Source organism: Vespula vulgaris, chromosome 9 (assembly GCF_905475345.1).
Source record: "Vespula vulgaris chromosome 9, iyVesVulg1.1, whole genome shotgun sequence".
Taxonomy (NCBI): Eukaryota; Metazoa; Arthropoda; class Insecta; order Hymenoptera; family Vespidae; genus Vespula; species Vespula vulgaris.
Window position 1 is genome coordinate 2,632,313 of NC_066594.1, and position 25,054 is coordinate 2,657,366.

Consider the following 25,054-nt stretch of genomic DNA (forward strand, 5'->3'; position numbering starts at 1 on the left):
AACTTCGTATAGGATAATGTTATAAATGGCGTTAATGACAATAACTAGAGATGTCAAAATATAACGATTTATTCGCAACTTCAATAGCTTTCAGTATAAAGACCTAAAATACTCTATAGGTGAAAATACTAAATATTAATTTAATAGGTACTATTTTCTTGTATCACAGATGCCGTGACACATAACGCAGTCATACATCACCTCTTTGTCAAGTCTATATATAGGTAACTCGCGAATGATATTTATTTAAAAATTAAATTCGATTCACACAATTAATTACAAGGCGAAAATAGTATTTCTTTCATAGATAAAGTGGTCTTTACCATTTTATCGTTACGATGTATCATCCTTCTGTGAAAAAAAAAAAAGATATTTTTATAAATCATCGATACATCGCTTCATCTGTACATTATCACATATTGAATTATTATTAAATACTTGACTATCAAATATTCTTTCCAAAATGGTAAGAAAAAAGGTGCAATAATGAATAATTACATCTTTTCTCTGATGATAGTTCGTCGATTAGAATATCATAAAACTTTTCAAGATAATGATAATAATAATAATAATAGTAATAATATAATAATAATAATAATAATAATATATACGAAGGCCTTTTGTGTACTTTCTTAATATAATATACACATTCATTGTTTCAAATAATTGGCAACAATAATGCCACATTTTCAACCTATTTACTCTCTCCCTGCCATTATAATAAAATAAATAATACAAATGACAAAGATGACAGTCCGAAGTTCCAATTTCACACATCACCTAGAGATTACTGAGTTTTAAATTTATATGGACGGAAACTATTTTCCCGAATTATTTTTATATGTGTATACATGTACAGGATATCACATGCTTTTCAAGTTTTTTTTCTTGCCCAAATTATAGCAAAATATTCTGTGAATGAACCACTTACAGAATAAGTTACTCAAATTTCATTGAAAAAACTTGAGCCATCTTGTACATATATGTATACAACTACAGTAGAATAATTTATATAAATGTATAAACAGTGATTTTAGTAAAGAGAAATTTAATGTACAATGCCTTCTATTTTCAAAGATCATTTCAAAATTTTCTAATCATTTATAAATGTTCCACAATTAGTGCGCTTGTTTCACTTCAAGCAATTGTGGATAATTCTCAACAATATTTAATAAAATCCCATCAATATATGCTCTTAATTGCGCGTTGACTTCCTGTTGTTCTTTCAAAGCCTGTTTCAACTGAAATATATAATAGTTTCCTTAGGAAATATATGTATATATTACGAAATAGAAAAATAAAATGATTTATGCATACTTCCGAAATACTATATGGTGGTTCATATTCTTCAATTGCATGACCATCCATCTATAATAACATAAAATTTGTAAACCATTATTCGGTATAGTTTACAAGATAACAAATCAGACGATGAACATACCTGATCTTGATTCATACCAGCCAATAATTCGGCTGCTAGACTAGGTCCTTTTTCAGTACCGTTACTACAAGGATTTAACATTAAAAGTTCTCGACCTGCTTGTACAGCGGCAGCAGCTTGCAACTCGTCTCGTGTCTCTTCTAAACCTATTGATAACATATGTATATATTAATGTAAAATAATATATTATATATAATCTGACGTCTCTTTCTATACATATATATACATCAAATAATAATTCAGAAAAAGCAACATACTTTTATTACGTGCTTGAAGATGAACCACTTGTTGTTCAAGCTCTTCGAGTCTCTGTTGATTATCAGCTCTAATTATTAGTTCCTCCTTAGCTACTTGAAGCATATGATGTGCTTCATTAGCTCTAGCTGCTGCCTGTTTTTCGTTTTCTCTGGCAGTATTTGCTTCGCTTTGAGAATCTTTGAGTTCTATCTCAAGGGAGGCCTTGTCGTTTTTAACTCTTTCAAGTTGCTCTCGTAATCTTCCTATTTCATCCCTCAAACTAGAACTTTCTAATTCAATTGCTTGTAATTTAATAGCATAATTTTCTAATTGTAACTGTTTTTCTCTTTCCAAACGACTGGCCAATTCTCTGTGCCTTCTTTGTTCTGCCTAAGGTATATATTAAAAAGGTAAACACCTTTCGTGTTTATGAAAATAAAAGTAACTAAAAAAGAAAAAAGATAAAGATCATATCGAACGAACCTGTAATCGTTCTTCAGCTCTAGTTTCGGCATCTTTCGCAGCTTCTTCCAACATCAATATTCTTGCTTGCAAAGTAGCATTTTCTTGTTTAACTCTCGCATATCTTTCCTCACCGACCGATTGCGTATCGGCCAAGACGTGCATTTGTTCCTGAATCATTTGGACCTATAATAAAAAGTAATATTTAGAACACTTATTAAAAAATATAAATAAATAAATAAATAAAAATTAGATGTTTAACATACATATATCTCAAAAAATTATTTATTCGTATAATTTCTCTTATAATTTAAACGTAAAAGTTAAGAGAGCGGAAATCTTTTCTTTCGAATAAAATATTCAATAGGTATAAGGAACATTCCACTGTAAGGCGTTGCACTTGTGCATTCTCGATAGTGAGACTCGTGTGGTTAGAATATCAAATGTGGACATCCGTAGATCTCTCGCTTACTATTCTTATCAATAGCTATTAAAAAAGCTAGAAACGCATTTCCTACGAGTTGGCATTTTAACAATACGTTTCTACGAACGTGTACATTCTAAAAATACTCCGCAATGAGAAAATAATTTAGGCGCCATATTCAAAAAATAGGAATAAACAACATCTCTCTGACACGTATTATAACCTTGATTCAGACGGATGTTCAACACGTGGATAGATCGTTTTGTCGACGATGTATATACATATAACATATCCTATATACAGATATCTATAACTTGTGTCTAGAATAACTCGTAGTTTAACCAAAAACAGATGCTAGAAGCCGAGTTATAACACAACTATCCTATTATCGAAAGCTTCTAGAAAATGCAATGAAAAAAAAAAAAGGCCAACCACTAATATTCTTCGCTACAATATAGGCTTCTTTAGATGATTAAATCGAAGAATACAAAGTAAAAAAAGAAACCTCTATCGAGTAAATATTTCGATCGAACTGTACTGATGTTGGCAATATACCAAGAAACGTTCTCTTTCGAACCAAGAAAAGTTAAAGCATGATACCCAAGTAGTGTGTGTTAGAAAAAGGAAGAGAACGATTGGTAGAAAAAATAAGAAAATAAGAATAATTAATAAGGGGAAACGTCATGAGGGATCGTATGATAAGGCTTACTTGTCCGGTAAGCGAAGGAATGTGTCGTCTGGGCGTCCTGGCGACACGGGGTACCTGGCCGACAAACTGAAATTGTCCCTCCCAGAGGTCGTACTCTAGACCAGCACCTGGTCCAGAGGGTGGTCCCTCCCCGGAAGTGGTAGCACATCGATAATCTCGATCGATCGAGTCCAACGTCGGATCGTCTCGATCATCGTCGTCGTCGTCGTTCGGTCGTCGTGACTCCATCTCTTTTTCTCTTCTTTTCTCTCTTTGTATTTTTTAATTTCTCTCTCTCTCTCTCTCTCTCTCTCTCTCTCTGTCTTTCTCTTTCTCTTTCTCTTTCAAATCGAGTCACGTCATCGACGTCATCTTTGTCCTCGATGCTCTATCATCCACCGTCTTCTGGACGTCGACGACGACGACGACGACGGAGACGAGGCGCGTATTACGCGCCATAAAACGACAATGACAATAAAGCATCGTCTATCTTGCTCCCACTCACGCGACCACGAACATAACCTCAACGACAACAAACGTCGCGACACAGTCTTCTTTTTCTTTGATCTCCTTTGATTTTTCGACGGAACAATAATGAAAGGAGACGGCACAATAGACGAAACGAAGGAGAGGATATGTAACGCACACTTTACGTCCTCCTTTGCTGCGCACTTCAAATACATTCGTCTTCCTCGTGTCGCGCGTTCTCGACTCTCGATCGTTCGCCGGGAGTAACCGAACGATAGCGAACGATGCTATTTGTGCTCTCTGTTGCTTTCCACACTACCTCTCGGATAACTTCGAGAGGACGAACATATGTGTGCGTATGTGAGCCGTGTTTTACGTCTAACACGTGTATAATGTCGCGTAAGAAACGTGTATACAAGTTAGATACGTGCTGTGTGTGTTATGTGTTGCGTCGTGTTACATCGAATACAGCTTAACGCCCACCCCTTACAAATTCGATGCGCGCGAGTAAATACATCCTACTCGAAGAAAATAAAGAGAAGGAGAATATCTAACATACTACGTGCTATCCTTTGCAAATTTGTGTTTTTCTTTTTCTTGTTTTTTCTCTTCGTCAACTTTCGTATTCTCTCCCTACGTCTTTTTTAAGCGTATTCTCTTTCTCTTACTTTTCTCCTAACGTTCCTAGTAATGTACATGTTTCCATGAAAGGTATAACTATTAACTATCTCTTTTATGCGTGGGTGAATTCTTGGGACAAGGGATGGGCGGATTAGGAAGTTAACGTGGGTCTATACAAGTGTTTCGAGGTCACATACTCGGACTTGCCTTATGCGAAAATGGAGAGAACGTCCTCTTCTCTATTTCCTGTCGATTTTATGCGTGTCTTATGGTGCACATGAGAGATTACATTGGCGCGAAGAAGCAAGGAATAAAACTCTGGTCGCCATATTGTCGAGCTTAAATGCGGACTACTATCGATTGATATTATTGTTGTTATTATCGTCATTATTATTATTATTATTACACCAGATACGAAGTGTACTTTTTAAAATGGTCGTTCAAATGACGATGTTCCTTAATTAATCATTAGAAAATTTTCAATCGATTATTCAACTTGGATACTATCGATTGATATTATATGATTATTATTACTATGTACCTTTTCTTTTCGTAGAAAATAAGCACAAAAATGATGTTTCTTGATTAATCCTTCATTCCTGTCTATTATTCCACTGTCTGTAAGTTGTATATCCCAAATAACTTAACGCTGCAATGACCAACACGAAACTCACGAAGGACCATCCAACCCAACCAACGAAACCATTGCATGACGTTTTAGCACAGGCCATTCCTCGCTCTAGTTTCGCTTGTCGCAATAAAGCTGCTTATCAGATTTATCAGCCGATCGAAGAAGTTTAATTTTTGATAATTTTCGAAGAGTTTTTAATTATTGATAACACATTCTTACGAATTAATTTTGACGAATTTTTTAAACCGAACTTATCGAAGATCTATCGAGAAAATTTTCTAATGATATTTATTTAATAAACAAATGAAAAATTAAACTTATTAAACAATCGAAATGCGATTTATCTACACATACGTGTGTGTGTGTGTGTGTGTGTGTGTGTGTGTGTGTGTGTGTATATATGTACTTTCACTTTTCATACAACCAACAATAAATAAGTTTGATTTATTCGAAATAAATGATCAATATTGTTACTATTTCTTACTTTCATTTACGACGACATTCGCTTTTCTTTGTCTTATTTCAGAATATTTATTTCACTGTTGGTTCTTTTATGATCGTTAGGTATTCGTTGCATTGACACTTGGTGTGTCAGTAGCTACATTGATTTTTGAACGGGGAATATCGATTATTCCTATATTCAAAGTCTGCTCATCTTCATTCATCTCGCTTGACGTGATCTGCATCGATTTGTAAATCTTTGGAGGGGATATATTGATAGGAAATTTTCTACATTGTTTACACGGCATACTGCATTCTTTCCTAAGTTCCGATATCATGCCAGCACAGCGAACAAATTCGGCTGGGCAATTTTGAATAGCGTCTTTCTTTTTCCTCACTATCTATATGAAATTAATACATTTATTTATTGTATTTACTTTAATTTAATTAAAATAAATTAAGAGAAAATAATGTTGTTGAAAAGTTGTTTAGAAAGTACATGGCTATATATGTATATTGTAGAAATATCAAGCCAGAGTATTATTTAAAAAAATATATATTTATACATATATTTCTTATATAGCAAGATCAAATTACAATATCGTTAAAAAATATTTTTTTTTTATATAACGAAATGTCCTAAAAAGTATCAAACCAGAATATAACTAAGAAGATAGATACATATTGTAGATATCTCACTATATCAAATTTAACAAAAACCGAACAAGACAAATAACTATAGTGCAAAGTATTAATACATATTAAACTAACTAACGATTTTACCTGTGTCGAAGGTACAATATTAGCCTGTCTAACGGATCGAAATCTTTGACCTGTTCTTGAAAGAGTACGATAAAGAGCATATCCGAGTGCAAAGATAATCACTATAAGGATAATGATCAAGTACCAGGTCTGTCTTGATAGTTTGTCTTTGCTTTCAGGAAATACTTCATCGAGATTTTCATGGTTGTTGTAGCAGGAAGATGGATAACTTGGGATCGGATGATGATGAACTCCGTATGGTTCGTATTGAATATAACGGGGATAAGGTTGTGGGTAATAACCATAAGAAGGACCAGAATGATGAGATGATGGTAATTTAATCCGATCGGATTGACGAGTAGAGTAAGATGGACAAGACGGAGAGTCACAAGATTGTTTTATGGCACACATCAGCTATTAGATGAATGATTTCAAATTTTTCTTTTCTCTTTTTATTTCTTTCTTTCTTTTCTCTTTTTCTTTCTTTCTTTTCTTTTCTTTTTTGTTTTCAATCACTATATGTATACAGATTTTATTCACATACGCACATATACACAGTATAATGTGTATAAAGATAAATTTTTTCTTTCTTTTTTGTCTTTTTTTTTAATCAGTATATATCATTTTTATTCACACATTGTATATCGTATATAAAGGATAAAAAATTGTTCTTATCCTCCCTTCTTTCTTTCTAATCAGTATTTATCAGTTGATTAAAACGAAGATATTATTATTGTTATTATTAATATTATTAAATCAAACGTCAAACACACAAATTTAGAAGGTTAACCGAGATCTTTGAAGTTTCGTTTGATTACACTCTGATGTTCTAAACGTTCTAGTATTGGTACAATAAGTAATGTCAGAATTTTCAGTAAAGAAATGTTGGAAATAAAATTTATTTATATATATTATTTATATATATTATAAATAAAATATTATAGTTATTTGCTTAGATATAAGATACTGTACATCGTCGATACAAAATAGTGTAGTGTTATTAATTGAAATATAAACTATTAAAAATTCCGACATATTACTTATTGATCAACCCAATACAATCTTGCTCTAAGCCGTTCTGTTCGAATCTAATTCAGAGTCTATATATCAAATTATGGATTGGTTCAATGAAATATTAAATAATGAGACTCATCGTTCTATTGGAAGACATTCGAAGTAGATAGATAATATTCAAAAGAAAAATGACAACGACGACGAATTGCTTTTGATAATACATCTACTACTTGGTATTCTATTTGTCACAGTATACTGTTTTCAACACGTACACTTACATAATGAATTATGTTATACGTAGTTATACACCACAAGGTATTATTTTTTATACTCACGTTGCAGAATTGTGTTTCATGTTTGATGTAAAATTAATCTTCGAATGCTATTACGTAGAATCTTTATAAATCTTTTTAACGGACCACGTAAGTGTTTATACACGAATATAATATGTGAATTGCAACACTTACCCTATGATTGAGATCGATAAAGTCTTCCTCAAGAGACACATCGCTGTACATATCGTCCGTATTATCGCAGTTCGAGCCTCTTCCCGAACTATTGAAGCTACCGCTGCGATAGAGCTGACTATAATAAAAATAAAAAAGGCAAAGAAAATTAGAGTATATAAATATACTTTAGCAGATAAATCATTGTTTATAGATTGTACTTTGTCGTTTTAATACCAGATTTATAAAATTAATAAATTTCTAATTTTATGTATAAGGCTAGAGAAATTATAAATATTATTTTTTATTTATTTCTTTTTTAAATATCAAATAGCGTCAATACTGCTATGGTTTTTCGCCTAGTCTCAACTCAAATCTGGTCATAATTGAAATAAGTATAAAGTTGGCATAGTAGGTTAATTAAAAATGAATCCTTATAAATAGAAAATTAAGTATAATAAAAGCTTACAAGTAAAAGTACAGAATAAAAATACAGTATATGAAATACGTCTATGTAGTAGAAAGTTCTCTGTCAGTTTAAAATTCTGTGAAAGGATCAAATTTCTCGAAGCGTCACGAAACCGAGTTGGCGTCGAAGATCTTTGAGAAAAGATTCCTCTTACCGATTTCTTTTTTTCATCTGTGTATTACGCCATCGGCTATTATCATATCATGATGTCAGTAGTGTTAAAATCTTCTATATATAAGAGTATATCTTTTTTTGTTACGTATATTTATTTTGTTTCTTTATATTTGAGAATCGTCAATGATAATTAATTAATGATGATTAATACTAGAAAATTATTTAGAACAAGTTTTTATATTTTTCTTTTTTTATTTATTCATTTCTTTTTCTTATATTTCAAAATCGTTAATCCTTTAGAATACTAATTATTTCTTTCTTCAATTTTTTTCTTTTACATTTAGATATTGTTCATTATTCAAAATACGAGGTATTTATTCTGGTTCATTTATTGTACTTGTATCATAGTAGTTATCATTTAGAAAATATGTGATTCTTACCTCGCTAATGCATTTGAACTGATCCTTTTTCTCCCGGAACTGGAAAAGAAAGAAAGACGTTTTGTCAATGTTTGATCTTAACGATTTCAATTAACGTTAACGATTGATTTTTATCGACTATTATAGTGTGCCATCGTAATCGAGCTGCTAATAGCTAAGAATATTTTTACCGAGGTCGACCATCTACTGATTTATCGGATGTTGACTATGAGCCAAGTTCTCATCTCTCTCTTTCTCTGTCTGTCTCTTTCACAGTTCAAGTGCACAGACTTGTGTGTGTGTGTGAATGGTATGCAAGAGTATAAAATTAAATTTCGACGAATTAAATATTCAAGATTAAATATTACCATTGAGAAATTTTTCTTATAACTATGTATAAAATAGGATAAACAAAAGCTATTGTAGCTTGGAAAAACTTGAAATTCAGTTTCTTATCTTCCGTTATACCGATAGTGTATGGAGAGAGAAAGAAAGAAAGAAAAAGAGAAACATATTTACACATACGATCTCTTTCGCACGCCATCTTTTCACACGTCTTTGTTTCGCCATCGTTATTATATCGACGGAAGTTCCCGCAGCAAAATTGCAAATACTCGTTTATGATATGCAAGATAATATTTCTTTTTTTCGAGATATTTTTCTTTTGATCTATGTGTATGTACGTATATATTACCATGGAGGTGTTCGTCTAAGCGACGTTCGAAGCCAGGAATGCCTTCCTATGGTCGAATTCGGACTTCTCGGGTTTCTGTAAAAGAATGATCAAAAATTACTTGAGATTCAATATTATTTATTATATAAAGTTATTATATGAATATATGAAAATAATAATTAATTGATCATATATGCAATAAACTTATATATTATAAATTAATATATTTATATATAAATTTATATAAATAGCGTACTACTATTACACTACTTTTCTATTAATATATTACTATATATATTATGTATATAAATTTATTAAATATGATCAATTATATTCAATATTCTATATTATCAATACGAGGAAAATTTTACTTTCTAAGTAAAATAAACAAATCGAAAGTTACTATACGAATGAAATGACGTTCAATAAAATATACGAATAAAAAAATAAATTTTTAATTTCAATCTAATGTATGATATTGCGAGAAAGTGAAAATTTCGTAAAGTTCGATTGAATTAGATAATTATGATAATAAAACAATTTCAAAGTAAAATTTACAAACGATACAAATAGTTTCTACAAACGTTTCTCTCTACCGATGCGTATAATTTAAATTAACTAATAACATATATTTCTATTGTTATTCGTACGATCACTATATATCAACCAAAATTGATTCTATTAAACCTAACGAGATCATTAAATTATCTTCTCTTCTACACATCTGTGCAATCATAATATTAATTATCAGTAGTCACGCTTAACCTCAAAGTAATTTCATGCTCGAATGATCATACCTGCTTAATGATTCAATTTTGTCGAATGAGAAGCTACGAAAAAAGAAAGAAAAGAAAGAATACTATTTATCCTGAAATTTATCTTCTATTTAGAAAAACGTATGTGTGCAACGTGTGCGTGTGTGTATAAAAAAAAAGGAAGAAAAAAGAAAAAAAAAAGTTCTTTCCTGAAAATGTATTTTTTTATTTGGAAATAACGACGCAAAAAAGATATGAACGTCACAAATAAAAAAAATAAAAAAGAAAAGAAAAAAAAGGAAGATATTTCATCTGAAAATTTATTTTTTTATTTGGAGATGTAGCGATAAAAAAAAAACAGAGAGAGGAAACAATTTACACGAACTTGATACAAATATGAAACAAAAAAAAATAATAATAATCATTCTCGACGGAAATGCATTTAACTTATATTACTATGATAATCTCTATTTCTTTCTAGACTAAAGTAAATGGAGAAGAGAAGCGGGGATAAGAGGATTGAACGTCATTAAGCTTCCCGTAGAATACGATAAATTAAATTAATAACTCGAGGAAGTAGTCGGAATAATAATGGCATTAACTATGTTTTCTCTTCTCGTGCGAAACTTTCGATACAGGTTGAAACGTTGTTACAAATGATAGTTACGTATGTATATACATATATATTATATGTATCTGACCGAATATACGTACATATGTACATGTGTGTATATATATTGTACATACACATACGATCGTGAGAACGAAGATCAACGTTCTTTTTTTTTCTTTTTTTACTGAACACAACCGAAATCTTAATATTTAACGGGAAACAATTTCTCAGTGAGTGTAAAAAAAAAGAATTGTACAAAGAAAGTATAATCATCATCTCGTAGCTGAAGGAAAGCTTCTTTAGGATTCACCGTAGCATGAAGGTAATTAACAACGTTCCAAGCGTGCACGAGTGTAACGTAAACAATAGTTCTGACGCGACCTTTGCCAGTCAGAAAATTAATCGTAGACTTTTATCGTCAATACGGACATATTTATGCACGTTCCTTTTAACCAACTATGGAGAACCGAAGTAGTATAACAGGAAATAAAAAGGAACGAATTTCAATAGAAAGGATACGAAAGTAGCGGGAAAATTGAAAAAAAAGAGAGAGAGAGAGAGAGAAAGGAAAAGAAAAAGAAAAAACTAAGAACAAGGAATAAATAAGAAAGGATAAGAAAAGGGGGCCGATCAAAGAAGTAGAGAGAGGGTTAGGGGAGGTAGAAATCGCGGTTTCCGTTTTACCACACTGCGGCAATGTTCGAGCGATGAATTTCACCTTTCGGACGAATCGATAAGTTCTCCACAAGCAGCACGTTGCACTCGAGCGATATGACGACGACGACAACGATAATGACAACGACAACGACAACGACAACGACGACGACGACGACGACGACGCGATGACGTTCGTCGTCCTGGCGAACGGTGTTTTTTGATTGGTTCTAAAATGGCCACGATGCGGTACCGCGTGACCTAAGGCGCGAGAATTTAAAACGACCGCAAGATGGATGGATAGATAAAAAGGAAAAGATAGAGAGAGTGAGAGAGTGTATGCGTGAGAGAGAAAGAAAGAAAGAGAGGGAGAGAAAGAGAGAAATCGGTTTTTAACAAGAAAGGAAAAATATAATCGAATTTATATATCGATTTACCTGCCGAAAGGATTGCTACCGGTAGGAGAGGGTGCCGAGCTGCTGCCACCAGGTGAATCGGCGTCGTCTCGGCCGTCTTCGGGTTCACCGTCAGCATCAACTTCGACGGAACCAAAACCAGAACTGGAGCCGAAGTCGGAACCGAAGCCAAAGCCCTCGTAACTTTCTTCTTCGTCTCGATTATTACCAATGAGTTTTATATTGCAAGACGAAGGAGCGTTGTTGTTAGTTTCGGTCGTAATAAGTGGATCTGGAACTGAACCTGAACCGGAATCGGGACCGGGACCGAGACCGGGACCGGTACCGGGACCTGGACCTGGACCACTACTACCACTACCATCACCATCACCACAGTCTCCACCGCTACCGATATTCGAATAATCTCCAGAGTCGTTTTGCGGACTTGCGCTACCGATCGGATGATTCTGCAGGTCTAACGACATCGAGAGCGAGGGAGGCGGCCCGCCGTTGCTCCGTCGGCCCCATTCGGCGTCGTCGTCGTGATCGTCGTCGGCGGCGTTCGTCCTCCTTCCCCCCTTTCCCTTCCCCTCGTCCTTGTTCTCGCTCTTAAGGTTTCGTTTCTTTCTCGGCGAGATGGCGCTGCCTGTTGCTTCACCAACAAAATCTAATACCTCTACTGTAGACAGAGACGACGACGGATCACCGTTGTTACCACCGTTTACACCTTCCTCTTCTTCTTCCTCTTCTTCTTTTTCTCTCCTTTTCTTCTCCTCGTTCTCTTCGTTCTTATCGTCGATAGCCGTTGATGATGAACGGGAGCTTACCATCCTTCGTTTATCCGATCACGATATTCTCCACCTTTTTAGGAAGAGACAGGATACATACATCATGCTACACGACTTGCCTCTACAACTTTATCCATGTAACTAAATAACTATTCGAGAGAATAGAGTTGTAAAGGACGAAAGGTGAGAGAAAGAAAGAGAGAGAGTTAGAGAGAGAGAGAGAGAGAGAGAGAGAAAGAGACAGAAGATATAGTAGGAGTTCTTCACCGAAGGAAGGATGGCATGAGTCAGACCGAAGACATTCTAGAGATAGACATAGAGAGAGAGAGAGAGAGAGAGAGAGAGAGAGAGAGAGAGAGAGAGAGAGAGAGAGAGAAAGAGTCAAGAGACTGATCTCCCTTTCTCCTTCTCTCAAAACTCGTGTCGTTAACTCGTGCTTTTTCAGATCCAACTGGCCTGTCAAGTTCACGAATAAGATCACGCAGGTAAAATTAACTTCTGACTGTAGCGAGAGGCGGAGCCGCGTTCCACTGAGATGAGTGCCCAACCGTTTGTAAGCAAAGAGTTGCATGTTCAACCATAACGTCCCTACATCCCTCTCTATCCCTATATCTCTTTCTCTCTCTCTCTCTTCCTTTTTTTTTAATTCTTTCTTACACGCTTACGTTCGTCGAGGGATGCAAATATAGGTATGTATGTATGTATATATATATCGTGAGCAAGTTTGTGAGAAAATTTGAACGAGTAAGTCAGAGAAAAGCGTGAGAACTGTGCACCGAAGTCATGCTACGGTGAGTCAGGCCTCAGAAATGCTGAGAAACAGGAGGGAAAAATACGACGACGACGACGACGACGACGATGATGATGACGACGAAGACGACGAAGACGATGAAGACGACGAAGACTTGTTCGGTAAATATACCGGCTGCATATACCATCTCTACCATCTCTACGCATTTATTTTCCTACTCTTATTGCGAAACATCATATATGCACACGTGTTAAACCTAATTAGTTGGAAAGTAGCCTTGTTCTGTATTTTTTGTTTTTGTTTGTCTTTTTCTCAAAACGATAAATATAAGATTATACTTCAGATTAGATTTATTAACGTGTCGAGAAATGTTACTTGATTTTAATGATATTTATTAATAAAACTGTATTATTCAACCGATTTGAAATTATTTTTTTTTCCTTCTTATATATGATTTTTTAATATGCATCGTTAGTATATGTTTTCTGTGCTTTATATACATACATACCTACATACATACATATATAAAATCCTCACGACACTTTCTATTTCACGCAGTAAGGAGGAAGTCTCCTTCGTTCGCACCTTATATACGGTGGGATCGTATTTACATCGACACGAGTGTGCGTATGCGAAATGTTTGTGTAACATTTATATCATAAACACTTCCCACGTGCTTAAAGCTTACTCGAAAAACTTCTCCAGAGGAATAGAAAACGGGAGAGGAGTGAGAGGGAGAGAGAGAGAGAGAGAGAGAGAGAGAGAGAGAGAGAGAGAGAGAGAGAGAGAGAAAAAAAAAAAAGAAGTGTTCGATAGTTCGTCGAACTCGCGATTTTGTCGCGAACTTCCGATAGGTAGCGCTCGTGTCGCTGAAAGTACATGGACCGGAGAACAGTATAGAAAATCTAATAATTAACTATTATCATGATACTTGATTAATATTGAGAATATATATCAAGAGACAAAAAAAAAAGAAAAGAAAAAAGAAAAGAAAAGAAGAAAAATAAAGAATGCTAATCTATTGATATCTTGTTTAATTATATAATATTTATAGAAACTATGATTGCATTATATCAAGATTCCCATGATTTCAAATGAAGTTTGGCCGAGCAACGGGACGAAGCCGTACCAGTCGGAACCGTTCGATGAGATAATCATAAAAGGGAGTGTCCGATCAGTTCGAGAAGGGGCGTTACACGATGATGTTGTGTTTTTTATCGATATCCGTTATCTTGAGTAGAAGAAGAGGTGTATACAGATCCTTTTTCAGTAACACATCCCTTGAACTTTCTTCAGTAACTCTTAGATCAAGACGAACACTCCTGGAAACTCGCCAGAAGCTTTCCTCTTTAAATAGTACGAACGTCGAAGTAGTTGTCCATGCGTTCTTGTTTCCTTTTTTATAGAGAAGGAAGAAAGAGCGTGTATATGTATGTATGTGTGAGAGAAAGAGCGAGAGAGAGAGAGAAAGAGAGAGAAAAGAAGAGCAACGCGTGCCAGAGATCCTTTCCTCGTTATTCCGGATCAACATGCTCTCCCCTTCTTAACTCAATGTACCATTGGAAAGCATCATGTGAAATCGGATCAAGGATTCGTCGTTGATCGAAGCGTGACGTCACGGTAGATATAAGAATAATGTCCTTCGGTGCTCTCTTTTTTTCTTTTAATTGTATTATATATCTTTTTATCCGATCACTCGAGTCACGAGCAATTCAAATCTCCCGCCGAAATACTTTCCGAAAGTTCTAAAAATGATCACTCATATTTTTCTTTGCCTTCTTTCTTATTTCAGATTATATTATCTCTTTATTTTTGAATACTAAAGACAGCTGCAATTGAAATTTCCTAAGAAAATATTTTTCGAGGGTTCTAGAAATTAACGACTTATTCTGTTTTTTTTGGTTATATCTCTCTTTAATTTGTAAGAGTAAATTTTTCATCGAAGTACTTTTAGAACGTTTTAGAAATAGATCACTGATAATGATTTTTGAATTAAGAAATCACCGTGTGTTCTTGACGTTCGATCATCGAGCGTACGTAAGCACGTTGGATCATTTATTCATCGTAGTAGTAGTAGTATGTAGTTGGTTACGATGAACCGGTATATATTATCGTGGAACATAACGCGAAAATAGATACGCGTGACGTCGAAGGGGAATAAAAAGGTAAGAAAGAATATACGTGAGTTGCATTAAAATTACGTTACTCGACGAGTCATTATCTCTCTTTTTTTTTTTGCTTACGTCGAGAACATCGATCTTTCGATTTGTAAAGTCGATATATCGCGTTTTGAATTCACAGCACGTTCGATAAATTTACTCTTTTTAGATCTAATTTAATAATCGAAAAACTATTTCGAATTATTACTCTTTTTGATTATAACTCGTATCAATAAATAATTATAAAATAAAATACCGGGTGTGATCTCTCTCTCTCTCTTTTTCTTCTTTTTTTGTTCGATGAAATTCAACTAACTTTCAGGCTTATTCGTGTATGTAAGTTACACGCATAAATGCGTTTCGAATCGTTGAATTCCAGCAGTATAACGTTATTTAGAGCGAGCTCGAAAGCGCGGCCACAGGAAGGAAATACGTTTGACGCTTCTCGGTTCGTTTAATTATAACATCGTTTTGATATCCGAGTTATGTAGTTACGATCATAGAAGATAGGTGTATGTACTACGTATCTGATTAGCGAGAGGTGACAAATTATATATATATATATACATAGACAGAGAGAAAAAAATTAAATAAACAGAAAAGAAAAAATGAATAAAAATAAAGGACTTATGAAAGAAGAAAAAAAAAAAGAAATAGAAAAAGAAAAAAGAAAAAAGAAAAAAGAAATTTTAACGACAACAATTATTTCCAAACTACATCCTTATATATCTCATTATTAACTTGCATATCGATTATTCGAAAGTACTGATTCATATTAAAAAATCAAACAAACTCAATTGGTTTTAATCTTTCGTGATTCATAATAAAACAAAGAAGAGTTTCAGAAGAGACAATGTGATTGAAGTTACACGTGAAACATACGTGCCGTTTGTATAGTGATCAAATAAAAAAAGATTCCGCGTTATCGACGAAACGTTGAATATATCATAGAGAAAGCAGAACGGCAGTTAAGCAGTAGCAATCATTATGATTGAAGGAACAAACGAATGAATCGAACGTAATACTGTTCGCTTTAAACACGTATTTTTATATAGTAATAATTACCATAGGAAGAGATATAGAAAAAAGAGAAACTCAAAAGAAATATTAAGGGTCGTGATGCGATGTCCTCCAGTCTATCGTACGATCAAAGTAACTTTTACTTTTCTTCTTTTTTTTCCTTTATATATATATATATATATCAAAAGGGAGATCTTCACGAATGATCAAACTTGTTCTTTCAACTTTATTTACATACAATCGTGAAAGATTGCATCTATCTTTTGAATACCTTACGAATCGGAAAACTATAGGTAATATGCTTGAAAAGGAGAAACTATTTGAATGTTTTCGAAATGTTACCTTGTTATCCCGACGTTTATATATCGTTGCAAAAATATTCTCACTTGTGATTATGATAAACACTGGTGTACCACGCTCGTATCATACAAACATACGTACATACACACATACATACAATTCATACATACGCTTAAAATATTGCATACGACGAAACATTATAACGTTCTTTACAATCACCTAATCGGAACGAACACAAAGCTATAAAATAATTAATGGTAATGATCATCATAAATTTTTATTTCACTAAACAGCTTTTCAAATAATGCCGACACTTGGAAAAATATAAAAGGGTTCCGTGGTGAGTATTACGATACCAAACGAAGTTTTACAAAGAACATTAACGGTCAGGAATTCTTTCTCTCGAAATTCACTCGATCCCGACAGTCTTACGGCTTCGTTTCAGTAAGGTCCAATGAAACGCGACGACATAACGGACGGAAACAAAAGACGTAGCAACAAAAGAGGACACACATTTATTTATATACACACACACACCACCTCTCGAAACTGCCGCGTTTAGAGAAGATATTGTCCAAATATACCAAAGAATAAAAGAGATTGAAAGTTTCTCGGTATACGTATCACATTATAGTTATATAGTAATATACCGAAATTATTTTCTTCGGCGCATCGTAATTACAGAAACAAAAGAAAGAGGAGAGAGAGAAGAGAGAGAGAGAGAGAGAGAGAGAGAAAGAGAGAGAAAGAGAGAGAGAGAGAGGCAGAGAAAGAGAGAGAGAGAGAGAGGAGAGAGAGAGAGAGAGAGAGAGAGAGAGAGAGAGAGCATTGAAAGGTAAGAAGGTCAAGGCCGATGATTTGGAGAATTCCTTGGAAAAAAAGAAATAGGTTTTTTCGCCAAAAGACGTTACGAGAGTCGACTCACCTTGAAATAATGATGAAGATAACGGTGATTCAGAAGATGCAAGCCAAGGATGAAGAGAGTAGTAGAATATATATTTCCGAGATATATTCCAATTGCAGAAGAAAGATGTACGCGTCACGACTTTAAGTAAACGAGATTTATTTTCGAATGTTGCAGATTGTATGATGTTCGTTGTGTTTCGTAAATGGCTTCGTACAGGATGGCAACGCTTTTATTCCGTAGAGACTTGTCAGCCAAGAGATTGATATAAACACCTGTGCGTTTGACTCGTCCCCGTTCGTTCGTGCGAGGAAAGAAAATAAAAAAGGAGATGCTTCATTTGGACTAACGGTAATAACGAGTGGACAAGAGGGAGAGGTAAAAGGAAAGAGAGAGAGGAATTTGAAGCATAGAAAGAACGGTCCGCGAGACGATGGTAAAAGATATATGTAACGAACAAAAGAACGAACGAACGAACGAACGAACGGAGAAACGGAGAAACAAACAACCGTACGAATAAGAGACTACGACAAACTGAGGAAGAGAAGAGGTGCGACAGCCGAACACGACGCGAGTCGCAGCGCGAAAGCGAGCGAAACGGCCGACTGAGAGCGGAGTCGCGCGACTGGTCACGAGCGGTCGCGCATGCGCACTGACTTCTACTACCGAGCCACGCAAGTGTATATACATGGCGTCCATCTTGGCACACAGGTGCACGCTGCACGTTCGTACCTGCAGGTACCGAGCGTACCAGTGATTCTCAACCTACGGAACCCCTTTTTATACATATTTTAACTCCCACGCTATCGACCAGGACCTAGTTTGTCTTCCCTTTCGCTCGATATTTTTTTACCTTTCCCTTCTCTTCTTCTTATTCTTTTTCTTTTTTCATTGCCTCCAACGCACGTTGGGGTCAACGCTAACGTAAATTCCGTGAGAAAAGGAATACGATAGAATGGATATTCTTGATTCTATATACACTGAGACGTTCTGTAATAACCATCGTTGTTTACGCGATTGAATTTGAAAATTATTTATAATCATCGAGTTAATAATAATAACACGCTCGACAATATTTTTTCCGCAAACAATCTCGCATAAGACATCCTTGCACGTGATATATCAACAATCAACCAATCGTTCCTCCGTCGATTATCTCTATGTACATACATTCTATATCGACTAATATCGATCTATATATGTCGATGGACGAAATTAATGTGGAAAAAAAGCAAAGTAACAATTGGAAGCCCGTTCGTGCGCTCCTCGTACTATACACGTACTAATTATGGCACAAAGAACTTTCGTTTAAGAGAAATTTGTGCATCCGCTCGTTCGAAAAACCGTTACGCAAGGTTCGAGTTGAGCATCGATATCGAATTATTTCTATTTCCTTGGAAAAAAACGAATCTTGGTATGTCAACGAAAAAAAAAAGAAAAAAAAAGAAAGGAAAAAAGAAAATCATCAGACGCGACATCTTACAGTGACAATATGAATTAACTAAAAAAAAAGTGCGCGTATTTTGAAAGATTTTTCATAAAAATTCATACGAATTCAAACGATCTTGTTACCGTCGTCTTCGTTTCTACTCTCTACCGATCTTCACGGCCAATTTCAATGGTTTTACGAGCAAAACGGAAAGTGTCATTGTCTTCAGGTAGAAATCCACGCGTAGAAAGGAACAAAACTGTAAAGCTGTCGTATATATATATATGTATACACACACACATATATATATCTATTCGTTTCGTTTCGCTACGCGACCTTTTCCGCTTTCGACGAAGAAGACGGTTTCTTTCTTGAAGATTGTGAAGACAAATCTCCCTTCGATTCTCCACGAAGTTCGGTCATCTTTTTCTTTGAATTTGGCGTCGTAGGCGACGCTTGTCCGAGTTCCTTCTCTCATGAGGCATCGACATCGTCGTTACCTTTTTTATAAACTTCCTTGTAAACCAATTCTTGCATTTGCATTCTGAGTAACATTCTTCGATCGGCTGGTAGAGTTCTGATGTGTGGTAAAAGACTCATGAGGAAATAATAATTATCGTCAAAACGATTACCATCGAGAGGATCAACCGTTAGTCCGATACCATTATCGCTCTCACCCATCAACACCTGTTCAGGTGATATATTTTGTAACATCATTTCATTGTCCGCTAAATTATCTGTCACATTTTGAAATCCCAAATTATCGAAGCTCTCTTCCGGTTCTTGTTTGACGTCAACTCGATGATCGATACCATCGATCTTCAACGTTCCATTTTCGCTGCTCATCGACAATAAATGATCAGCTAGTGCATCCCTGTCGTCCAAACTTCTGCTCAACGACGTACCATTCTTGGTCAGCATCCCTTCTGAGTCGTTTTCTCCTAATCCGCGATCTCCAGCTATACCTGCTTTTCCACGCTCCCAAATCGGTGGCCTTGGAAGCATTTGCTCTTTCAAGAATTGTAGACTCTTGAAATGAATCCATACTGGTCTGTTACGATGATATTTACTCTTTCGGTAAACTTGATCCTTCTTGAGCTCGGCACGAAATGTATCTCGCAGACCTTTCCACTTAGCCTTTAATACTGGTTCTGGAATTAAACGAGAAAATATATTCCAATTAGAAAAAATGTTTCGATGCGTTTTCATCGAAGGATCATATTTGCATTCAGCGTGAAAAAATTATGAAAAAATATTAATTATAAAACTATTTCCAAAAAAAAAGGAAAAAAAAAGAAAAAAAAGGGAGAAGAGCTCAATGAATTTTAACTATGTTTCTCGTTGTAATAGTTTTGGACATGAGTATACCATTTGTTGGAATACAATTTTCGTTGGTACCTGAGTTTTATTACCTGAAAACCCTAATCCTACAGATTAAGGGTCTAAAGGTTCATCTTTTCTTTCTATTTTGTATAGATAGAACATAAGAATGCACGTGTGCACGTGCGTATGAATGCAGTACAATAAGAAAAGTGAAAGGTAAAAGTACCTGGTTTGAAATATTTCGGATTTGGACAAGGAAAAGTTAACAAATATTTGCAAAAATTTCCCTCGACTAATTTAGCTTCGACTATCCCTCGTTATTGACTCAGGTGTAATTTGCGCATGCGCAGTCCTGTTGTAGCTACTCGCGCCTTTAGAACTCGAGTAGTCTTGCGTCATAGTTGTGTGATCTACGCGGATGTTTGGTGATCTTGATTTTATTAAAATTTTTCTTTATTTTTATTACAAAGGAAATCTCCGAATTTCATTGGTCGTTAATTCGAGCTGTGTAAGACAGATAGAACGAATTTTATCTCTTACTTTGTACAATCTCTATTTTCTTTACAAGTTTATTCTTTAGTGCATTATTTGATATTAAAAAAAAAAAAAGAAGAAAAAGTAAGAAAGAAAATTGGTAACAAAATTGTGTTTGATGACGACGATGATCAGCTAACGATATCAAGAAAAGAAAAAAGTCCAAGGAAAAAGAAAAAAAAGTAAATAGAGCGTTTTTAATTTTGTTAGGAGACACGAAAAAGTGAGGTTAAGCCGGCCGTGATGCGTACGAGCGAGTACACGACAGTTCGCCACTGTGGAGCCACCACCCCTTTTCGTACCTTTCTCTTCCTTATCTCACTTTATCGCGATTATCAATAAACAATACTAGTTTCTAAAAAAATAAAAAAAACCAGAAAGGAAACCAAAGGAAGATCTGTGTATTTTTGACGGGAAGGATTAAAAAAATTGATTGGTTAGATCATTTGAGAAGAAGCGAGAGACGAAGCAGCTTCGGAGGGTGGGGTGAGGGGAAATCGCTCGTAGGTCCAGTTCGTGTGAGTGAGAGGGAGATAGTGAGATAGACAGATAGATAGAGGTAGAGGTAGAGGTAAAGAGTGAGAAAAAGATAGAGAGAAAGAGAAAGACAAAGAGAGAGAGAGAGAGAGAGAGCAACGCAAGAACGAAGACCTCTTTGGGATTGATGCACGCACTGGGAAGCTTGAAGATCGCTGCAATTTCCACCCAAATGCGGTTGGTCACTTCTCGATTATGATAGGACATGTGTCTCTGGTTCCAAAGCGCGGGTCGCTTGTAAACTTCGGCGATGAGCCGATTCGCGTCCATCTTCACTTCGTCCCTCATTTCCCCTAACAAGTTGCGACGGTGGCGGTGGCGGTGGCGGTGGTGGTGGTGTTGGTCTCAAAAAATGATAAAATAAGAATCGTACTCTACGAATCCTGATTGAAAATTTCTGGCGAATTGTATTGAAAGGAAATTTAAGAATAAGAAGAGAGAGAGAAAAAGAGAAAGAGAAAGAGAAAAAGAGAAAAAAGAGAGAGAGAGAGAGAGAGAGAGAGAGATACACGGAGCGACAAACCGACGACGACAAAGTACGGGCGAATACTAGCGTCGGGATAGCGATTAGCGCGCAGGACGCTCTCACGGACGCTGGACGATCGATTCGCCGTTTCGTTCTCGTCTCGGCTCGCTAGCGCTAGCGCGACTTCTCGCATCTCTTCTATCCTCTTCTTCTTAGATAAGTTTCTATGTGAGAAAAAGAGAGAGAATCCTAGAGAGTAATGTTTATTCTACGACGAGTTTCCTACGATGAACTGCGACTTGTCTCTTCTTTTATTTTCACATTTTCTTCGTTTAGATTTCATTATTGTTAAGAATAGATCATTTTTGAATGACTTGAGAAAAAGAGAAATCCTAGAGAGTTGTTTATTTTATGATAAACTTCTTTCTTTCTCTCTCTTTCTCCCTCATAATGAAGCAGCTTATTTCTTATTTCATTTTAACTTTCTAAGTTTAGTCTTCATAATTGTTAAGTATAGATCTTTGAATGACTTGATAGATAGATAGATAGATAGATAGATAGATGGATAAAAATAGAGAGAGAGAAAGAGAAAAAAATTTCTATAGTTGTTTATTTTATGATGAATTGGCTTATTTCTTATTTTATTTTCGTTTTTTTTTTTTTGGTTTAGATTTAATTATTATTAAGAACAGATCATTTTTGAATGACTTAATTGATTAATCACATTTATATATATGTAGGATTGTATTCGTTACGAGGAACAAAAATCATGCACGGTTTCGAACTGATATCGCAAGGTGCCGAAGCGTGTCTCTACAAAGGGATATACTTAGGTAAACCTACAATAGTTAAAGAGAGATTCGTTAAAGGTTATAGACATCCAGATTTAGATAAACGTTTAACAAAAGATAGAATAAAGGCTGAGGCACGGGCTATCGTTCGTGCTAAATCTGCAGGTAAAGATTATTCATTATTTTGAATCAGATGAATTATTCCGTTATCTGTGAATTCGATTGGCAAACTAATTTTCTTGTTTTCCTTTTTTATCAAAGGCGTACCGACACCTGCGTTATATCTGATCGATTTGGATCGCCGTAGCATCTATATGGAGCATATGGAAAATACAATAGTTTTAAAAAATTATATCGATGAAAATGTATCAGATAAAGTTAATGTAGAACATATAGTTAAGTTTATAGGAAAAGGATTAGGATTAGTTATTGCTAAGTTGCACTCAAAAAATATAGTCCATGGAGATTTGACAACATCAAATGTTCTTTTAAAAAATATTTCAGATGGAACATGGACTGAGGATGAAGGTAAAGTCTTGAAAATTGTCATATAAAAAAAGAAAACATTGGTATTAACATGTATCCTATTTGTAGCTTTAAACCATTTTGTTATGATTGATTTTGGATTGGCACGAATTGATTCCACTGTGGAAGATAAAGCAGTTGATATATACGTTCTTGAAAGATCTTTGCTTAGTGCTCATTCAGAAGTATCCACTCTTTTTCCACTGATTTATGAAAGCTATCAAAAACATTATGCGAATAAAGCTCAATGCAAAGAGATAGTTAATAAATATGAAGAAGTACGAGCTCGCGGACGCAAACGATTGATGATTGGGTGATCATTAATGGAATTGTTTTTAATAAAGACGAGTTGTTTGTTAAATATGAATGAAATTTGTTTTCTTTCCAAAAATGCTAGTATTTGTTTTGGAATTCCAAAAAATATACTGGCATCTATGAGTTTTACTTGTAAAATTATTTTACTATCCTTTTTTGCAACAATAAAAATATGTTTTTATTATCAAAAGATCGACGTAACTGCGAAAGTTAATGTATCAAGAAAAAACTAGTTCAATATAGTTATTTAATATGATAAAAAGGCTTGTATATACATAATTCATTCTTGTATAACAAGTATTATCTATGGGTAACAAATTGCAAGAAGATATTATTTTGTATATTTTCTAAAATGATACCTTTCTTTTCTTTCGTAGACACGCCGTTAATATATATCAGCGTTTTATATAGAAAATGTTTGCTTTGACATAGACCAGTGCTTATAAAGTCAAGCATATGCGAATATAGAGCACTTTCCATTAGCGATTGTAGTAAGTGATTTTACACTTACAAATTAATTCGATTTTCAGTCCAAGTGTTACCACTTTTTATTCCTAAATCAGTCGAAATGTAGTCCTGAATATATGATAATCCACGTCACCTAAAAATAAATATTATTTGAACTATACATCATATCCATATAGTTATGACTTCAGTTAATTCTAATAAAACGAAGTAATACCAAAAAGCCAGCAAATGAAGTCATAAATCCTTCCTTAGTTAACTCCCATATACCGCCATATTCTTCTTCATCTATTTGTTGAAAACTGTTAAAATATAGATACATAACGCCTGCATTGACTAGTACAAATCTGAAAAATATGAAAGATATATTTCAATAATTAAGTCAATATATTTAAAAATGCTTTTTTTCATAGATACAAACTTTACTTACAATAATAGAGCTATAAAACCTTTTAAAGGTATGAGACCCCATCCTACACCAACAATAATGCCTATCGCTTGTCTAGCCCAATAAACAACGTCGAGAAATTCTTCCTACGTAAGTAATAAATAATCAAAGTACATACGAATATGCATTAAGATTAGAATGACGCGTAAGACATGAATTGTTAAAAGTGAGGTTATATTTACTTTATCTGGCCATTCTGAATTCGCTGTAATTGCACGTGTCCAAATACTCAACTCGCATTTGCTACCATTCCCATTTTTTTCTGACTTTGAACGTGACATCTTTGCTCTCTTTCAACTTAATAAAATTACGTTTACATTAAGAACCATTAACGGCGTGTTCAGCGCGCTAGTTACACGCTCCTTTTGTTCCACGTTTTATGTCGGCACTTCCGTACGTTTTCTCTGCGCACCACTTTACGCACGACGCACCAAGCACATGTAATCTGTCTCTAGATATTATAATATAAAATTTCACAAAATCATCTTACACACAAGCGCCATACTATTGGAACTGAACATGAGCGAAAATTCAACTTCGATCATAACATCTAATAAGGGATAAACAAAGGT

At 34.7% G+C, this 25,054-nt stretch overlaps 5 protein-coding genes across 8 annotated transcripts; 1 reads left to right on the forward strand and 4 right to left on the reverse strand.

Moving 5' to 3' along the window:
* Positions 1-53: 53 nt before the first annotated feature.
* LOC127066132 (rab11 family-interacting protein 4B-like) lies at positions 54-17,819 on the reverse strand. Its single transcript, XM_050999494.1, has 10 exons — positions 17,671-17,819; positions 11,770-12,588; positions 9,332-9,406; positions 8,659-8,697; positions 7,657-7,774; positions 2,162-2,326; positions 1,699-2,068; positions 1,442-1,587; positions 1,318-1,368; positions 54-1,241 (listed from the first exon to the last, which is right to left on the reverse strand). The coding sequence occupies exons 2-10, from the start codon at positions 12,555-12,557 to the stop codon at positions 1,119-1,121; spliced, it is 1,875 nt and encodes a 624-aa protein (XP_050855451.1). The 5' UTR covers positions 12,558-12,588; positions 17,671-17,819; the 3' UTR covers positions 54-1,118.
* Positions 4,883-7,650, reverse strand: LOC127066145 (uncharacterized). Its single transcript, XM_050999511.1, has 2 exons — positions 6,197-7,650; positions 4,883-5,814 (listed from the first exon to the last, which is right to left on the reverse strand). Exons 1-2 carry the CDS (start codon positions 6,584-6,586, stop codon positions 5,533-5,535), a joined length of 672 nt encoding a protein of 223 aa, XP_050855468.1. The 5' UTR covers positions 6,587-7,650; the 3' UTR covers positions 4,883-5,532.
* Positions 16,658-21,760, reverse strand: LOC127066138 (uncharacterized). The gene is made up of 2 exons (XM_050999501.1): positions 21,610-21,760; positions 16,658-20,229 (listed from the first exon to the last, which is right to left on the reverse strand). The coding sequence occupies exons 1-2, from the start codon at positions 21,758-21,760 to the stop codon at positions 19,553-19,555; spliced, it is 828 nt and encodes a 275-aa protein (XP_050855458.1). The 3' UTR covers positions 16,658-19,552.
* On the forward strand, positions 20,655-23,615 carry LOC127066144 (EKC/KEOPS complex subunit TP53RK). 3 transcript variants are annotated; one of them, XM_050999510.1, is made up of 4 exons: positions 20,655-20,909; positions 22,679-22,894; positions 22,991-23,257; positions 23,324-23,615. In XM_050999510.1, the coding sequence occupies exons 2-4, from the start codon at positions 22,708-22,710 to the stop codon at positions 23,569-23,571; spliced, it is 702 nt and encodes a 233-aa protein (XP_050855467.1). In that variant the 5' UTR covers positions 20,655-20,909; positions 22,679-22,707; the 3' UTR covers positions 23,572-23,615. The 3 variants fall into 3 exon arrangements, with proteins under 3 accessions (XP_050855467.1, XP_050855466.1, XP_050855465.1); XM_050999509.1 differs by having other exon boundaries at positions 20,657-21,117; XM_050999508.1 differs by lacking the exon at positions 20,655-20,909 and adding an exon at positions 21,869-22,008.
* Positions 23,196-25,019, reverse strand: LOC127066147 (respirasome Complex Assembly Factor 1). Of its 2 annotated transcripts, XM_050999515.1 has the most exons (5): positions 24,665-25,019; positions 24,465-24,568; positions 24,252-24,381; positions 24,081-24,170; positions 23,196-23,471 (listed from the first exon to the last, which is right to left on the reverse strand). In XM_050999515.1, the coding sequence occupies exons 1-4, from the start codon at positions 24,761-24,763 to the stop codon at positions 24,129-24,131; spliced, it is 375 nt and encodes a 124-aa protein (XP_050855472.1). In that variant the 5' UTR covers positions 24,764-25,019; the 3' UTR covers positions 23,196-23,471; positions 24,081-24,128. The 2 variants fall into 2 exon arrangements, with proteins under 2 accessions (XP_050855472.1, XP_050855470.1); XM_050999513.1 differs by lacking the exon at positions 23,196-23,471 and having other exon boundaries at positions 23,800-24,170; positions 24,665-25,015.
* Positions 25,020-25,054: the final 35 nt, after the last annotated feature.

Excerpts from the sequence above, each read along its gene's own strand:
- LOC127066132 (XM_050999494.1), bottom strand. The coding sequence starts at position 12,557 with ATGGTAAGCTCCCGTTCATCATCAACGGCTATCGACGATAAGAACGAA. Across the intron at positions 8,698-9,331 it reads CTTAGACGAACACCTCCATG|TTCCGGGAGAAAAAGGATCA; the intron begins GTAATATATACG and ends TTTCTTTTCCAG. Across the intron at positions 2,069-2,161 it reads GAGCTGAAGAACGATTACAG|GCAGAACAAAGAAGGCACAG; the intron begins GTTCGTTCGATA and ends TATATACCTTAG.
- LOC127066144 (XM_050999510.1), top strand. The coding sequence starts at position 22,708 with ATGCACGGTTTCGAACTGATATCGCAAGGTGCCGAAGCGTGTCTCTAC. Across the intron at positions 22,895-22,990 it reads CGTTCGTGCTAAATCTGCAG|GCGTACCGACACCTGCGTTA; the intron begins GTAAAGATTATT and ends TTTTTATCAAAG. Across the intron at positions 23,258-23,323 it reads AACATGGACTGAGGATGAAG|CTTTAAACCATTTTGTTATG; the intron begins GTAAAGTCTTGA and ends TCCTATTTGTAG.
- LOC127066145 (XM_050999511.1), bottom strand. The coding sequence starts at position 6,586 with ATGTGTGCCATAAAACAATCTTGTGACTCTCCGTCTTGTCCATCTTAC. Across the intron at positions 5,815-6,196 it reads ATATTGTACCTTCGACACAG|ATAGTGAGGAAAAAGAAAGA; the intron begins GTAAAATCGTTA and ends AATTTCATATAG.
- LOC127066138 (XM_050999501.1), bottom strand. The coding sequence starts at position 21,760 with ATGAGGGACGAAGTGAAGATGGACGCGAATCGGCTCATCGCCGAAGTT. Across the intron at positions 20,230-21,609 it reads AGCGATCTTCAAGCTTCCCA|AACCAGTATTAAAGGCTAAG; the intron begins GTGCGTGCATCA and ends GTTTAATTCCAG.
- LOC127066147 (XM_050999515.1), bottom strand. The coding sequence starts at position 24,763 with ATGTCACGTTCAAAGTCAGAAAAAAATGGGAATGGTAGCAAATGCGAG. Across the intron at positions 24,569-24,664 it reads ATTCAGAATGGCCAGATAAA|GAAGAATTTCTCGACGTTGT; the intron begins GTAAATATAACC and ends TTACTTACGTAG. Across the intron at positions 24,382-24,464 it reads GGTTTTATAGCTCTATTATT|ATTTGTACTAGTCAATGCAG; the intron begins GTAAGTAAAGTT and ends CATATTTTTCAG.